This window comes from Artemia franciscana, chromosome 18 (genome assembly GCF_032884065.1).
Source record: "Artemia franciscana chromosome 18, ASM3288406v1, whole genome shotgun sequence".
Classification (NCBI taxonomy): domain Eukaryota; kingdom Metazoa; phylum Arthropoda; class Branchiopoda; order Anostraca; family Artemiidae; genus Artemia; species Artemia franciscana.
The window spans coordinates 11,057,800-11,076,339 of record NC_088880.1 but is presented as its reverse complement, the minus strand read 5'-3'; the positions used below and the strand labels follow the sequence as shown (position 1 = coordinate 11,076,339).

The 18,540-nt window shown below is 34.8% G+C and overlaps 1 protein-coding gene across 3 annotated transcripts in view; it reads left to right on the top strand.

The window, feature by feature from the left end:
- Nucleotides 1–18,540, top strand: part of LOC136038601 (transaldolase-like) — a 114,380-nt gene that overhangs the window by 20,474 nt on the left and 75,366 nt on the right. For all 3 annotated transcript variants that reach the window (XM_065721808.1, XM_065721807.1, XM_065721809.1), the window contains exons 3-6: nt 1,442–1,565; nt 8,205–8,312; nt 12,279–12,410; nt 14,782–15,044. In XM_065721808.1, the coding sequence (XP_065577880.1) occupies nt 1,442–1,565; nt 8,205–8,312; nt 12,279–12,410; nt 14,782–15,044 (627 nt within the window). The remainder of the gene's footprint in view (nt 1–1,441; nt 1,566–8,204; nt 8,313–12,278; nt 12,411–14,781; nt 15,045–18,540) is intronic.

Below are 18,540 nucleotides of genomic sequence, written 5' to 3'. Positions count from 1 at the left end.
AAAATGATGTCATTTCATTTGTTGCTAGATAAGTCTATCTATCATCCATCCATACGTCATTCCTAGGGCAGAACTAAGGTAGATAGTCATAGAACTAAGGAATGAAAGATTGGATTGATTTTGGGTTGACGCGTGACGGACAAATACTCCTTCGTTTCTTCTTGGTCTGATCTGATCTTCGGCAACGACTTCGCATCACCCTTTTTTGGCTGAGTGCCATAGACAAAGTCATCAGTGGACACCCCTCTTCCTCTGCCTAAATAGTTTGTCTGTTTCAATATCCGCCACAAAACGATATAATAAATACATAAAACGTAATTTGTTTATAGTGCCTAAGTTACCCATAAGCTTGCTAGTTAGTCCGGGGGGGGCGAACATTTGGTCTATACCCTGGATTTTTCAAAGCCCATATTTATCTGTGTTGAGGCATGTCAATTATGCTATGATTCTGAACGGCATAGCTTCTTGTAACAATGAGCAAAATACATCCTTGGACTTGGTTCAAGTCTCATCCAATAAAATTTTATCAGAAATGTTTACCTCCCTCCTTTCGCCCCAACATTTCTTCATTGTGTTCCAATTCCTTAGATGACTTCTTTCATGGTTGTAGGAATGATATACTAATTTTTACTTCAATTAGGTCCCCTTCCATATTTTCATTTGATGTAACAATCATTCATTAGTATTAAAAAAAATCAAAGAAATTAATCATAATTGTCCCTCTCTAGATTTTCAAAATACATTTTGACCCCCTACCCCAATTTTGTGAATTGACGCTACTGAGGGACAGGAGTTAAAATTCTTGCAGTTAGATAGCGTCATTTCTTGTAATAAACTATACTCTTGGTTTTTAGATTTGTGGTTGTTTTTCAATCGGCGCCAGTTGAGAGGAGGGGAGGGCATTTTTACTTGGGTCTTATCCTTCCCCTATATTTTTAAACATACTATTTGTTTGATATTTTTACGGAAAAAAATGTCTTCCCTAGATTTCGAAAAATACCCCTTTTTTAATGTCATTTAAAAAAAAGTTGAAAAATATCAAATCCAGTTCTGACTAAATCTTTTGATAAGTACTGGCCTGAATACACCAGGTCTCATTTTTTGGAAAATTATTTTCTGTCTTTATAGTCTGGAAATTTACCCAATTCTATTTATTAGGCCAACAATTTTTTTTACCTAACAAATTTTATTAGGCCATGAAAACTGCCAAGTAGTATTGTTACTATGCCACCCACTTTTTCCATGGCAGAGCACAACTTGTTTTGACATCTTTTCTGTGAGCAAAAATTATTTTGTATGTAAAAATAGTATTTTCAGGCAAAATCTGCCAACAAATTTAAAACTGTCAAGTAGCATTGTTACTTTGCTACCCCACATTTTGCATGGCGAGTTGTAACAGTAGTCAAAGTAGTAGTAGCATACCCAATACTTTTTCTTTAAGCAATGAAGAAGTATAAACCGACGGATGCCACGACAAATCCCTCGCTCATATTATCGGCTGCATCCATGCAACAATACCAGAAAATACTACAAAAAGCTATCGATTTTGGCAAGTCTCAAGGAGGGTAAGATTCTCTTATATTTTTGATAGGATTAAAGATTAAATTAGAATATTAGCTCAAGTTGTGAACTTAATTAAATTGAGTTTAGTTGAATTATTAAATTTAATATTAAGTTGTTAAAAAATAAATTAAGGAAAACAAAATTCATTCTTCATTAAAAATTAATTTTCTTCGTTATTAGTTATATATGATGGATCATAAGATGAACGAACCAAATTACAAATTATAAGAATTACTGCAGCAAATTTTTGAAGTTTTTTTCTTAGATCTTCCTGTTTAAATTTTTGGATGCCACATTCCCATTGTGTCTTCGTCCTTTTAAGTTTTATATGTTTTCCTTGGGATTCTGTTGTGAGTGTCAATATTTACAAAAATGTTGACTTTGGAAAAACAGGACAATAAATGATTTTTTGTTATTCATAAGGAAGAATAATATATTTAAAATCTGGGAACTATAGTTTTTGAACTGAAAACCAATGGCAATGAATATGACTGAATATGTATAATTTTCATTTATCTGTTTAATTTATCAGTTTTCTGTATGTAATTATTATTTTATTTTTTTAATATTTATTTATATTGACATGACCTAAGTATTTATCATTGTTACAACAATAAATATAAGATATCCCCTTTGGTAGTAACTTATGCAAATGGTCGGATTTTTTTGCGTTCTGTTCTACGTTCCGTTGGAAAACTCTATTGCTAAAATTTGCATATAAGGCTCGCATGCGTGTATTCAGGTTGTCAGATAGGTTTATCTATATTATTGGAAAAATTGGTCAGGGTATCAGTGGGAAAAGAGTTTTAATTGCGTTTTCTAACTTTAAAGTGCTGCTCTGACCATGTTTTGGGGGTGAGCTACAGCCCAATTTTGGCCCAAATGAGGCTACATTGAACTGATAGCCAGAAAGTCATTCAGTTCCGAAGTATCAAATATCCTACTACATAAGTGTTTTTAAAGGAACAATGCCATATGGTGATGTAGTTTGTCGCTATAGCCAACATTACTATGTCTCCAGTAGCGTCAATTCACAGAAACTTTTAAAATTTTTGAGGGAGGGGCTTTTTTTCTCATTTATTCGATGGCAATTCCAAAAAGGTATTTATATACGGAAACATCCTGAGAAAATTATTTCGTGAAAACTGGGATCTAACTTTATTTTTCAAATCTCCTCTGTAATTGACGCCCCTGTGTGTCACTTGGATTCTCTCTTCTGCAGTTTTCAGCTAGTAATGGATTTGGATTCAGTCAAATAGTTAATGGACCTGAGTGGGCTCAATTGAGACTCCCAACCTGACATTCTGTTGACATTTTCTGACAACCTGACAAGTCGTTTTTTTACCCGACAATTTTTATTTGATAACACTTTAGAGGGAGCCTGTTATTCATTGGGTTGTTATTATGTGAACTGCAGTGTTGACAACTATGCATGACTAACTAGATTCATACATAGGATTAAACAAAGCTAATTTGTGATAACTAAATCGTGCTCCCCCTTCTGATGTTACTACTAATCGCTGTAGGGTAACCTCAGTGGTTTCTAAGTGTGACTCTGATATTTGAAATTCTTTTTCAAGTTCATTTTCACATTCTAGCCTAGTCAGAGACAGGGTTTTCGCCACGGTCAGTTCTTAAAGTGCTATACTTGCCCAAATTTGCGTGCCACGCAGCGATTTTCGGTGCTACAGTCAATAAAATGACTATAATAGTGCTAAAACAGAGCTTTCGCGCTGCAGTTGGCAACCCTGATAACGTGCTAAACACAATGAAATAGTACTAAAATAGTACTTTCCTTCTTACGACCAGGGTAAACCCTGGTCAGAGATAATCTAAAAAAATTATTCAGAAGCCGGAGTTACATAGTCTGTCCAATTGGAAAGGCGACAGACTTTATTCGCCTTGGTGTATATCAACTTAATTGTCGTATAACCTTGGGTTTCACACAGCCACAATATTATGCAAAAAAAGTGATATTCGCTCATTTTCACTAAATTTTATTGCTATTTCAAAAATATGCCGAAATTGGGTACACTTAACTTCAAAGATAAATCGTGTAGATTCTTTTAGAGTGGGATGTTTGAGTTACTATGTTTACATGTGCTCTCTTTTTCGGGTCTAGGATATACATGCACATAGGTCTGATCTGTAGGCGGAAGAGTGATTGTAGGATTTGTTTTTAGGAGAGGGAGGAAATCGAAAATGCAAAAAGTGTATTTCATGGCCACGGTTTCACTTTTTGTTGAAATGACCTGTATTCGGCTAATTAGTACCTGTCTTTCTTACCATCTTCTTTAAAATGCGAGAGTGCATAAGATTGTAACTTTAAATAAAGATTTATAAAAAAAGGTCACTTGACAAAAAAACTTCAGTCTTACCTCTCCATTTTGTACAGTTTGATGAGACCACGACTATTTCTAATGATATGGATTTTTCTCAGTGGGCGGAGAAGGCTATAAAATAAAAAACATATATTTCCCAATCTTTCAATTAATAGAGATACGGGAAATTTAAATATTGGCCCAATCTATAATTTCATTTTTTTTAAATGAACCAATAGTTAATGAGGGAATTAAGATTTTACAAAATCACCAGGGGACGAGATTACCTACCAGACCAAAAAGAATTGCTTCAGTAGTAGCTAACAATAGGATTATTTCGCTACAGATTAAATAACTTCGTATCTATTTTTATACTTTTTTACTCAGCTTCTTTGGTGTTCTCATCGAAGTAACTCTATTTGCGGATCTGTTATGTCGACCAATTGCGACAATTGCAGTTTTGTTAATATAGGTGGTGGCTTTATTTGTTTTTAGTTTGTTTTAGTTTTTTATCGTTTGTTTCTTCTGTGCTGAATACGCTTAGTTTGTATACAGGCGAAATATCCGCGTCGTTTTAGTTTTTCATGTGTTCTTTCTGCTGGCCGCAGTTTCATTTGTTGTTTTTATGGCACTTGGTATTAACCAAGTGACATATAGCAATCGCAAATTCTGTCGGTCTGTCGGTCCCGGTTTTGCTACTTTAGGCACTCCCAGGTAAGCTAGGACGATGAAATTTGGCAGGTGTATCAGGGACCGGACCAGATTAAATTAGAAATAGTTGTTTTCCAGATTCGAACATCTGGGGGGGGATATGCCCGTTAATTCGGAAAAAATAGAAAAAGTGAAGTAACGGTTGATCACATCTTAATGAAATTTGATGATATCGTGTCTCAGAGCTGTTATTTTAAATCCCGACCGGATCTGGTGACATTGGGGGGAGTTGGGAGGGGTAAACCTAAAATCTTGGAAAACACTTAGAGTGGAGGGATCGGGATGAAACTTGGTGGGAAAAATAAGCACAAATCCTAGATACATGATTGACATAAACGGAACGGATCCGATCTCTTTGGGGTATTTGGGGGGGGTTTATTTCTGAAAAATTAGAAAAAATGAAGTATTTTTAACTTACGAACGGATCTCAATCGGAATCTCCATTAAATTTGATATTTAGAAGGATATCGTGTCTCAAAGCTCTTATTTTAAATCCTGACCGGATCTGGTGAAATTGGGGGGAGTTTGGGGTGGGGGAACCTAAAATCATGGAAAACGATTAGATTGGAGGGATCGGGATGAAACTTGGTGGGAAAAATAAGCAGAAGTCTTAGATATGTGATTTAAATAATTGGAACGGATCTGCTCTATTGGGGGTGGGGGGTTAATTCTGAAAAATTAAAAAAATGACGTACTTTTAACTTACGAAGAAGTGATCGGATCTTCATGAAACTTCATATTTAGAAGGACCTCGTAACTCAGATCTCTTATTTTAAATCTCAGCCGGATCCAGCGTCATTGGGGGGGGGGGGGTGGAAATCTTAGAAAATACTTAAAGCGGAGAGATCAGGATGAAACTGGATAGGAAGAATAAAAACCTGTCTAAGATACGTGACTGACATAACCGGACGGGATCTGCTCTCTTTGGTGGAGTTGAGGGGGGGGGTAATTTGGAAAAATGAGGTATTTGTAACTTACGAAAGGGTGACCAGATCTTAATGAAATTTGATATTTAAAAGGATCTTGTGCTTTAAAGCTCTAATTTTAAATTCCGACCAGATCCTGTGACATTGGGGGGAGCTGGAGGGGGAAACCGGAATTCTTGGAAAACGTGAAAATTGGGGTATTTTTATCTTACGTATAGATGATCGGATCTTAATGAAATTTGATTTTTAGAAGGAACTTATGTCTCACATCTCTTATTTCAAGTCCCGACCAGATCTTTTGACATTTGGGGGAGTTGGAGGGGGAAATCTTGGAAAAACACTTGGAGTGGAGGAATCGGGATGAAGCTTGGTGGATAGAATAAGCAAATGTCTTTGATACGTGATTGACAGAATCATACTGGATTCGCTCTCTTTGGGGGGAGGGGTTCAGTGATTTGGCGAGTTTGGTGCTTCTGGGCGTGCTAGGACGATGAAAATTGGTAGACGTGTCAGGGAGCTGCACAAATTGACTTGATAAAGTCGTTTTCCCAGATTCCACCATCTGGGGGGCTAAAGGGAGAGGGAAAATTAGAAAAAAAATAGGTATTTATAACTTACGAGTGGGTGATCAGATCTTAATGAATTTTGATATTTAGAAGGACATCGTGACTCAGAGCTCTTATTTTAAATCCTGACCGGCATTAAGCCTCTGATTTTCCTTTTAAATCAATCTATTGATTCTTAGAATTTTGTTAGAGCCCATACCATATGAGCTCTTGGCTCTTAGCTCTTCTTGCCTCGTCACAAGTGCCATATGAGCTCTTAGCTCTTGTTCATTTAGTTCTTTCTCTCTTTGTTGATTCTTGTCATGGCTGGCCAGTTTGGCTTAAGATCTTTCATGCATTTTTGATAATTAAATAAACAGTTATTGCTCGTTTATAAAGATAATATATATATATATATATATACTAGCTGTTGGGGTGGCGCTTCGCGCCACCCCAACACCTAGTTGGTGGGGGCGCTTCGCGCCCCCCCCCCAAGCCCCCCCGCGCGCGTAAGTCGTTACGCGCCATATTAGTTACGCGCCATTGTAGTTGTGTCCCTATGTCCCACCTGTGAATATAGATAGATATATTATATATATGTTTTTAACTACGTAAAACTTGCGAATATACAACATTCTTTGCTGTCCCATTGTCTGTGCATATAAATAGATTGTCAGGTTTACCGACTCTTGAACATGCAACATATAATGGTCCATGGGAAAACAATCCGTATTCAGATCTATACCTCATGATTCTAATGATTGCCCTTGAGCTTTGTTGATGGTGATTGCTAATCGACCATTCCCTGTCCCGGTGTCCTGATCGTCATTTATATCCCCCTGTGCCCCCCGGCGTCCCCGTTGTAGTTGTGTCCCTGTGTCCCGGTCGTCATTTATATTTTTTACTTATGTCCTGGTCATTATGGCTTATGTATGGTCATTTATATTCCCTGTGTCCCGGTCGCACCGGTGTCCCGGTCTGTATATACATTCGTTTTTTAGTTTTGTTTTTCTCCTTTATTTTTTTCCTTTTTTATTTTTTTTCTCTTTTAGTTTATTTAGATTTTTAGATTTTTAGTTTTTTTATTAGTTTTTTTTTTTTTTTTTTTTTTTAGTTTTTTCGTAGTTTTTACCTTCTTTTTAGTTTTTTTAGTTTTTTTTTTTTTACTTATGTCCTGGTCGTCATTTATACTCCCTGTGTCCCGGTGCTTTGTTGATTGCTAATCGAACATTCCTTTTGTCCCGGTCGCTTTCTCTTTGAGTGTCGTCATTTATTTTTTTCTTTTTTAGTTCTTACCTTTTTTTTAGTCTTTTTTAGTTTTTTAGATGAAATTTTTTTTTAGTTTTTTTCCTTTTTTTCTTTTTAGTTTTTTATTGGTTTTTACCCTTTTTTTTAGCTTTTTTAGTTTTTTTTCGTTTTTTCTTTTTACTTTTTTTTTAGTTTTTATCTTTTTATTTTTTTTATTTTTATTCTTAATTTTATTAGTTTTCTTTTTCTCTTCTATTTTTCAGTTTTTTCCTTTTTTTTAGTTTTTTTTTTAGTTTTTAGTTTTTTTATTTTTTTACCTTTTTTTAGTTTTTTTTAGTTTTTTAGCTTTTTTATTTTTTTTTATTAGTTTTTAGTTTTTTTTGTAGTTTTTGCCTTTTTTTAGTTTTTTCAGTTTTTTGTTTAGTTTTTAGTTTTTTACCTTTTTTAGCCTAACCAGGATTTGAACCTGGGACCTTCATTCTCCGTTCTGACACCCTCTCTCACCGAGTGACTACTCCAGCATGTTCATTTTGGTGTTTTAAATGGTATATTATTAACCAAATTAATGTGTTTTACAATATACTAAGCATCGTCATAACAAAAATGATGGCAACTAATTTCATGACGTCAGCCGAAACATGACGTCACCTGATCCATCCACAGATCCACACACAGACAACTTATTTTTATATATATAGATATATATATATATATATATATATATATATATATATATATATATATATATATATATATATATATATATATATATATATATATATATATATATATATTGTAAAGTTTAAAAATTTTCCTTTAGACAATTCAGAGCAATGACACTATTAGTTAAAACCGAGCTCTCTTGCATTGTTTTTTTTTGTCTATTTTAGGGACTTAAAAAATCAAGTTGCTGCAACCATGGACAAACTTGTTGTTTTATTTGGCGCCGAGATATTGAAGATCGTTCCAGGAAGAGTATCAACGGAAGTGGATGCTAGGTAAGGGGCATGACACCTTACTTCAATCGTACCTTGATGCAGGAAGGGGCTGTGCTCCTTTCCTGCTTAAAAGAGGGTTAGGAGGGCATTATCGTATGATACATTTCTAATATTGTAACAGAAATACTATAATAGGAATTTGATACTTACGTCTTGTACTAAACACACTTGAAAAGTGAAGTCAGGTTAGTCAAAACGAAATATATCGAAATATGATGAATATTCAAGAAACTTAAGTACTACTTAAGAAGCAAAACTATTGAAGCTACGACAAAGAATTATGGAAAGGAAGCCGCCCTTAACGCATTATAAAATACCTAACCAAAATACCAACTCTATATGCTGAACGTGTAATTAAAATATACTGACATGGTAGTTTTTCTATTAAATCTAAGCTAAATGTCACTGAATACAGACCACAGTACATATATCTAGACAGTATGGTCATCTCCTATCTCAACCATTAGACAAAGCCGGACCACGATCCAGCTCCTTCAAAGGACATTCAAACAAAGGAAAACATAAGCGAACTTATATTCTTTCATGAGTGGGCATGCATGTGGCATTGGTATTCACAGCCTGGAGAACAGGAAAAGAAATAAGATGAATCGGGCGTCTAGGAGATAAGGAAGAATGCAATAGGTTGAAGAGATAAAAAAGAAAAAGGAAAGATTGGCCTGGCTATAATACTACAAAAGGTAAAAATAAAGTTGGTTTGACAATGGAAAGGAAAACAAAGAACTAATTTATAAGGATAATCAAGTATATATATATATATATATATATATATATATATATATATATATATATATATATATATATATATATATATATATATATATACATATATATATATCTATAATCTATAAACAAGCATCTGACGATATTTAATCAGAAATGAAATTCCAAGTTGTAATTCTACTTTGCGGCTCGTCTGGCGGGGACAATGTTCAGTGATGTGTTTTGTGTCTGTTTATGTTTTAGAGGAAAGGAAAGGGAAAGGGTTTATTTTGTGTTTGTTACGTGCTAGAAGAAAACACAGTGATGTGTTTTGTGTTTGTTTATGTGTTCAATGAAAGAGAAAGGGCTTGTTTTTGTGTTTGTTATGTGTTGGAAGAAAACACTGATGTGTTTTGTTCTTCACTAGTGGAGTAATGGAGCATGTTAAATTGGCTTCCAAAAACTATTTACAAGTCCGAGGCGAAAATTGTTTCTCTAATTTTTTTGGTAACGGTCCTTATTTCTAGGGGACCCTGTTATGATATTTCTTTAGACAGTCCACTTCTTTGTCACAATTATTATATGCAATTAGCAAAATAACATAAATAAGGAACCAAGTGGTGCTACTCTTTAAAGTGTTTCTTTGACAAGCCTCCCATCCAGTGGTACCTTTTATAGATCCTCCACCCCCTCTCCGACCAGCTATCTCTGCGTGCACTGTCATTTGTCAACACGCAAAAGGACGATACTTTTGGATTATCTCCAAAAAAAAGTCACACGTACGAGTTTGAGATAAAAACAATTTTTCTTGAAACAAGAAACGACCATTGTTTTTATACTTTTTGCCATTATGGCAAAAGTTTTCCATTATTTTGCCAGACTTTTTTTTATCATGCCTGGGCTTTGTTGGCGACAGACGTCACAACTGTTACTTTGTAAATTGGCATATAAGGGATAGAATAGTGCTACTCTTTTATTTTCAGTGTCTCCGTTAGGAGCCTCTTATCCAGTGGTTCTTTTATGGATCTGTCACTCCCTCTCCGACCAGCTATCTCTTTTGTCGTACCTTTTATACATCCGCCACTCCTTCTCCAACCAGTTATCTCTATTTGTACTGTCATTAGCTAAGCAAACACGGTACTCTCGGATTAAAAACATCCCCGTAAAAGTCTGAGATGAAAACAGTTTTTCTTAAAACAAGAAATGAATTCTTTTATGCATTTTTTACGTTTTTTGCTCATGAGCGAAGTGTGTATTCTCCTGATGAGCCCTTGTGTTGGGTTGTTGCCTCTGAATTATTTGTCTTTTTTGACACGACTGCCTGTCTATGAATTATTCTTTATGGTTGATTGTGTTTGGCTATGCTGTTTGACCTATGTGATTGTATGGATGAGTAGGGTTAATGCCTCATTCAAGTGCTGATCTATATTAACAACTAATGTAGGAAAATAGTCTTCCTTTTTTCCTTCTGTCTTTTTTTTATGTGTTTGTGCACTTGCATTGGTGATTTCTCTTTTCATTATATTTTTGACACTTATTACTTTTTATGAATTCCATGAGATAATTATTGCCTGAGCTCTTGAGTATGGCTAATAGTGGGCTTTCGATTCGCGTATTAAAAAATAGTGCTGTCTAATTTTTCAGCCAGTGATTTGTGTTTGTTATGTGTTAAACTTAAAAAACTTAAAACCAAAAACTTAAACGTAAAATACTTAACTTAAAATTGAATTTTAGTTTAGATGCTAGGTTTTGGGAGAGGAAAGCCTGTGTCTAGTATTATCAGCAGATTTAAACTGAGATGTTTCTCAATACGCTGGCAATGTTTTGCCACCATAACTTAACCTTAAGTTGAATTATTGAGTTAAGTTGAATAATGAATAATTATCATTAAGATAATTATTGGCAGAACTGTTAAGTATGGCTAATGGTGGGCTTTCAACTGGAGAACAGGAAAAGAAGTAAGATGAATCGGGCGTCTAGGAGATAAGGAAGAATACCATAGATTGAACAGATAAAAAGGAAAGAAAAAGGAAAACACAAAAAATAGTACTGGTCTAATTTTTCATCCATTACTGGAAGAAAAAAGTATTTGTGACGATCTGATTGCTTGAAAATGATTGCTAGTATCTAGAAATTCAGTTTGGCCAAAGTAAAACGAAACATCCAAACATCCAAAAATAAAACGAAAAATTTAAAGATGCAAAAACAAGCTGTGAGTAATTATAGTTGTAAGTTACCAGTTTGTGTGGATAATGATTATTTTACAGGGCCGTAGGCAAAGATAAATAAAAAGGAGTTTGCCATAAATCAACAGTTCTGTTACCCCTACATCGTACGTCTAACTCAGAACCTGTTTTGCCTTCATAAGCTTATAAGGTTTTTTACTATCTTAAGAATTTAAAGGGCTGAATATTTACTGTGATTTCATGATATCATTGAGTGCTTTCTTATATACGTGGGAAAGCTAGAGCGCTGTGTTATACAGACTGGAGTTTTCTTCACGCATATGAGATAAGATATTTAATTTCAAAAAATGTCTATCACAAGCTCCGAAGGACCGAATTCGTATTTCGGAGTCATGTGTGAATGCCATTTATGACTCATTTGAATCTCTTGACCTTGAAAATTTGCTCGTTTAAATCTTTGATTTTTCTGTTTTTGTTGTTTTCTTCTTGCTGCTTGTTTTGTATCTTCTTAATATTAACATGCTCATGCTACCTCCAGCTATTATAGTGAGTAAACATATTCTATTAATGCATTTTATTATCATGTTTAGGGAGCGTCATCCTATTATTCAATACCCTTTTTTATAGTGGCTCTAATATTAAACCATTTAAAAGATATTTTTTTTCACAAGTTAGTACAAGAAATAAAATTTGAGGTTAGTAATTGTGTTTCTAGATTAGTTCTTCTTGTAGAAATAAATTAAAAAGAATTAATTTTTAGCAAATTTAGTAAATACGCTCGTGCTGTCTCCCGTATTCTACTAATATATTCTATTTTCCTATTTAGGGAGTGTCCTCCTGTCACTGAATTCCCTTTTATGATGGTCCTAGTTTGCACTAAATTACTAAAAGAAAAAAAAAATTTCACAAGTTGCTAAAAGAAATAATATAAAAATTTGATATTAATAATTGTTTTTCTAAATTAGTTATTTCTCCTAAATGACTTTTGAAAGCCTGATACTAAAAAACTGCAAAACGCATTATTTAATGTAAAAATCAAAATTATTAAATTTTATTATAGACTTTCGTTTGACAAAGAAGGAAGTATCAAAAAGGCCCAAAAAATCATTCAGTTGTATGAAGAAGAAGGGGTCTCCAAAGAAAGGGTTTTGATCAAACTAGCATCCACCTGGGAAGGTATACAAGCAGCAGGGTAAGTCATTCTTTATGCTCTTCTCTCTCTCTCTCTCTCTCTCTCTCTCTTTCTCTCTCTCTCTCTTTCTCTTTCTCTCTTTCTCTCTTTCTTGGCTGAAGGAATCACGTTTTGTCTAGTACAAATTAGGTAAGAATTTCGTTCGATATAGATTCAGCTTTATCCATCTATCGAGTCAGATTTTTGAAATTAGCTTTAGAGTTTTTCATTTTTTTTTTTCCAATTTAAAAATAGGTGAAAAGACAGGAAAATTTAAAAATTTCTTATTAGTCAAGTAGATTTAGATCTACTACTACTAACAACTTACTGTAGCACCTAGCTGCCTGAGGCCAACATAGCCACACATGCTTCTCCTCAATCCATATCTAATCAAGGCCTCCCACTTTACACCCTCCCGGGAATTGCTTTTTAAGATAAAGCATAACTACTACTACTACTATTACTAACAACTCACCGCAGCATTAAGATGCCTAAGGCCAACAGAATCACGCACGCTCTTGCTCCACCCTATTCTGTTCAAAGCCTCCCTCTTTACACCCTTCCAGGAAGTTCCCATTTCCCTTAAATATTTCCTTGCAATATTCTCCCCTCTGAACCAACGATGATCGTTTGGCCATTTTGGACTGACCATTTGGCTGAACCTCAGAAAAGCATTATGCCAAAATGGGAGTAGTCCTTTATCTTCTAAACCCTTTCATCCAGGCAGATTTGAATAAGTTCGTTCCATTTGTTATAAGTAAAAAAGAAAAATTAAAAAAAAAGCTAAGTAAGTTATCTCCCATTTTTCTCCTAGGAATTTACTGATTTGATGTTGACAGTTTAACACTAAATATGCTCTCCTGAAAAAGTTGACTTATTCCCTTTTGACTAAACGCCACAGAGGTCCCAGTGTTATAAGCGTTATAGGTATCTAGTCCTCTCGGTAAAAGGTACAGCTGTAGGCTTGTCACAAAATGGCTTGTAACAACTATAAAGAATATTTCCATAAATATATTTCTAATGGGAATAATTTATTGGGAATAAGTTCTTGAGCTTGTGGTAATTCTTGTGCATTAATTTGGAAGTATTGAAAAACTTTTATTTATAGAAAGAACCTGGTCATTAGATAAAAACTATGCTAAGCGTATTGATCTAACAAGAGGCCGGGTTGAAAAAATAAATTAGTCTATTTTATAAACTAATAATTTAACTAATAATTATTTTTAAAATATCATCTAATTCCTTTCTCCCTTAATGTCAGGTATTTTCAACACCACTTGAACCTTTCGTTCAAGGACGTATCCAGGATTATTTTGGTGGGAGGGGGGGCAAAATTTTTGAAAAGACATCACAAATTTGTTTATATGCATCTATGTTACATTTTTACGGGTCGGGCCAAAATTTGGGGGGAGAGGGGGATCGAACCCTTACCCCCTCCCCCTGGACACGGCGTTGCTTTTCTTTCAGATTTTTATTATTTGTACCGAATATTTCATTTTTTTCTTTTAAAACTTGTAAATCTTTGATAGTATATTAATTTAATTATATTTTATATCAATTTTTACTTTTAAATTCTTATAATTTTTAGATTTTTGTAATTTCTAAAAAAAAAAATATTCAAATGCATTAAAAACTTTTAATCTAGTTAAAGTAATACTAGCACATACATAGTCTATTTTAGTGCTATAACACCTTCAGGAACGTCCCCCCCCTCTCCCCCCAAAAAACGCAAAAAACACTTATTTTTACTTTTAAAATCAAAGGCAGAACCAAGATCCATATTCAATCCGAGACTAGCGTATACAAGATCTATTTTACGGGAATAGAACCTTCGGGAACACCCCCCCCCCCAAAAAAAAAAAAAAAAACACAAAATTCGCACATACTTTTAAATGGAAGTTCAAGCCGAGTTAAGTGGATGCAAGGCTTATTTTACTGCCATAACATCAATAGGAATATAGCTTTTGTTATTAGACACCCTTCCCACCCACCCACCCACCCCCCCAAAAAAAAAATCCTGTGTATGTTATATTATGTGACTTGTGCTAGAATTTAGTAAAATAATTTTGATATTATTTTAATGAGTTTTTTTAATGAGTTCAAAAGTGGTTTAGACTATTTAATAATAATAAAAAATTCCTCCTGCAATAAAAAGTTTCTGTTCGATTGAATATGAATAAAAATTACTATTTTTAAAACACTGATCCATGGAAAATATTTGACATATGACATCTAAAAATTTATTTCTGTAAATTTTTTTCTGTACAAACTGTCATATTTTGAGTTTTAAACTGTGAAAATTTTCTGAATTTTTGTAGTTTACCTTAACCCAATTCATTTGATGTTTTCAATTTGATTAAGTAATATTCCATTAAAGTCTTCTTTTACCTAGAGAGCTGGAATCAAAGTATGGAATCCATTGCAACCTGACCTTGCTATTCAATTTTGCTCAAGCCATCGCTTGTGCCGAAGCAGGTGTTACCCTCATTTCACCTTTTGTTGGTCGTATATTAGATTGGTATGTTCAGAATACGGACAAGAAGTCTTTTGCCCCTGAGGATGATCCTGGTGTTATCTCTGTTACTCAAATTTACAACTATTACAAAAAGTTTGGCTACAGTACTGTTGTTATGGGTGCCTCCTTTAGGAATATTGGTAAGTCTTTTTCTCCTTTTCACAAAGTTTGGCTACAGTACTGTTGTTATGGGTGCCTCCTTTAGGAATACTGGTAAATCTTTTCTCTTTTTCGCTCATTTGTTTTTTCTGACTAAATTCTATTTTCATTTGTGTAAGCAGATGATTAAAAAAACAATAAATCTATCGAAATTATGACCATAAGTAACTAACAAGAGACGGAGGTATTTTCGAAGACCACGCTGCCTTTCTACGATGCATAAGTAACAGTTTAATGGGGAAAATCTTTTTATTTGACAATGAAGCACACCCAAAAATATAATCTGTTGATATCTCAGTTATATATACAGTACGGCTGCAATAATTAAAAGTGTATCATATACTATTTTGGTTGAAAATGAGCTATCTATGTGTCATGGGTAAATTAAGCACGAGGAATGGAATCGTGCTATCAGGATTCTCCTATCTTTTACCGTTACGATAATCAAAAGAGACATAAGCTTGTAAGTGGCGTATGTCTCTTTTTTACCAGGTCTTGGTGCAATTCAGAATGACAGAAGAGGATTGTCTTCTAGAGCTATAACATGGGGACCTGGCATTTGTCTCCTTTTATTGTCAAGAAAAAAGGAGACATTGGCCATAATTTTGGATTTTATTGGAATATTGGAATAATTTTGAATTTTATTGGAATATTGGAATCTAATTTATACCACCGAAAAGAGCATAAAAAGCTGGTTTAGAATATGTTCCCTTTATCCCAATTAGCCTCATCCTTCAGAGGGACCATAACCAACAAACTTTTTTCTGTTTATTGGCTCTTCTGAAAAGTCACAAAAGTGGCATATGTCGCACTTTTAATTATCACCACCGAGTAACTTTATTTAGCAGAAGACGGCCATCTGCTGAAGACCTCCACTGTATATGTGACCGAAATATCCAGAGGTTTTATGTTTTATTTTTTTGTTTCACTGACAAATAAAAGAATTTTCTCTATTGAACCGTTATTTATACCTAACAAGAGACGGATCTTGAATTTCATATCACTGAATTCAACTGCCATCTGGTATTCTATGAGAAAAGCAGCTAGTAATAGCGCAAGGAATTGACTGCCATCTACTTAAAAAATATTGAGACCAAAAATCTTTTCTTTCTTTTTATTGACTTAAACGAAGAACCAGTCGTGTTTGGTGTTTGTTTTATTTGACATGTGAATAATGTTTTAATCGGCAATGCCAATTCACAAAAATTAAGGGGGAGGGGGCAAATTTTATGATGAACATATTTTTAACGAATACATAATTAAAAATCTGTCAAACTCGAAGACTTTGAATGCTGAACGGATCAATTTGAGCTCAAGGATCATTGACATGGAATGCGAAGATGAGAAATTATCTTCAATAAATTACATAGAATAAAATTTTTCGTTTAATTTTTATTGTTTTTAGCCCACTCCAACTTTGCCAAGTTTATTGAACGGGTCGTATAAGAAACAGCTAACATTTTGAAACGTAAAAATTACTACTACTACTAACTACTGACTGCAGTACCAAGCAGTGTGAGGCCAGCACAGTTAGTTCCCGAAGCCACGCCGAAAACCGTCGGCGCGTTGCCGAAAAGGCTTCAGCGCGCCGAGGCCGCCGCCGATACGATTTTTTTTTTGTTTCACTAACAACTAAAAGGATTTTCTCTATTGAACCGTTATTTGGTTCCGTCATGGTAATGAAGCTAAAAAGGAATTGTGGACCGATTTCCGATAAAGAATTGATACCAATTTAGTCTTCAAAACTTTTTGAAAGTAGCCAAAAAAAATTATAGGAATAAAACAAAGGTTGGACAATTGTCGGCGCGTCGCCGATATTTTTTCGGTGGCGCGCCGCCGCCGACGTAATCGTGTCCGCTGCCGAACATTATTTTGGCACGGCTTCGGGGTCTAAGCACAGTTACGCATGCTCCTCTTCCATCCCAATCTATTTGAAGCCTCCCTCCTTACAGGTTCCCAAGAAGTTCTCATTTCTAATAAATCCTTCCTTAAAACTTTTCTCACACCCAATTGACGGCCTGTATTTCGCTTGGCCTTTTGACGGTTGGCCGACGAGGACAATTTTTGGCAATCTGTCATGCTTCATCCGGAGCACCTGCCCTAGCCATTTAAACCTTTCCCTCAATGTAGTCCTAGTAAGCAGGAGAGAACCACATTTTTGGTACAGCTTACTGTTTGAAATAGGGTTAGTTAGACGGGTACCCGAAACAATCAGTAGATAGTTCCTCTGGTAAGTATCTAATAAATCCGCCTCTGTCTTCCGGAGTGCCTATTTTTCAGAGCTCTTCTTGGCCTAGGGTTTAGATACTGCTTAGAAGCATACGTCTCTAGATCTGTTCGTTGAAAAGTGTATGTCGATAAACCTCATTTTTGGTTGATCCTTGCCATGAACCAACCCCGAACCTGATCAGTGCCACTCGTGCATTAGTTTTTATTAATCCTTCATTTCTTCATTATCATCAACATTTGAAATTATCAATAGACCAAATATTTACGCTTAAACTAATGATTGAGGAGTGCCATTATGAAACTAGTTTACTCCTGAGTTTAAAAGTAATACTGTTGTGGTTAAAGCTGGAAGCAAGGTTCTTGTTGATCCGGTGAGTTTGAGGCTATGAAGGACTGTGTTATACCCCCGTTTATTTGGGTAATTTTTATAAAAATCATCCGAAGGAACATAGTGACTGATATGGGAGGACATGGTACTAATGGGGCGTTGAATCCTCCTAGGTTGATATTATTCAAAGGATTTAAGTGTCCTAGACGAAATCGTAGATGAAATGAATGAATTTTTTTTTAGATTTCTAGAGCCCAGTGAATGAGAATACGTATGAAATTGAATGCTAATAAGAACAAGTCTCTTAGGTCGTGAATAGATGGGGACGAAGAGATGATATTTCATACCGTGAATGCAGTGGCGTCAGTTCACGAAAATTTAGAGGGGGGAATATATTTTTAAAATCTAATGGAAATAGCAAAAATGGCATCTTTCAATGAAAATACCCCCCCCCCTCCAGAAAAGAAGCTAGTTTTTAAAATCTAGGGAGCACATCCGTCCCTATCCAGGTTAATATCTTTACTTACCCTGGTGGTATTATTTGCAAGGAAAGTAAGTGAAGTGAAGATGCAGAAATAGAATGGCCAAGGCATATTTTTTTTTTTTTTTTTTTTTTTTTTTTTTTTTTTTTTTCAGTTGATATAGTTTGTTTGAATTACAAGATGTGTCTGACAACTAACATTATGATAAATGGGTGGATGTCTGAGAACTAACTTTAGGATAAATAGGTGGAGTAAAGTAGATGTAGGGGCTGCTCTTTTGGCCTCAGGCACCTTATTGTGAAGACTCGTTAGCACAAGCACTGCTCAGGGTTAAATTTCAAACATTTGGGCGCGTCTGACGTCTAAAATATGTCTTTTTATATAAACTAGAGAAACCATCCATATTAACATTGTGTTAATGAGTAGAAGAGGAACTAA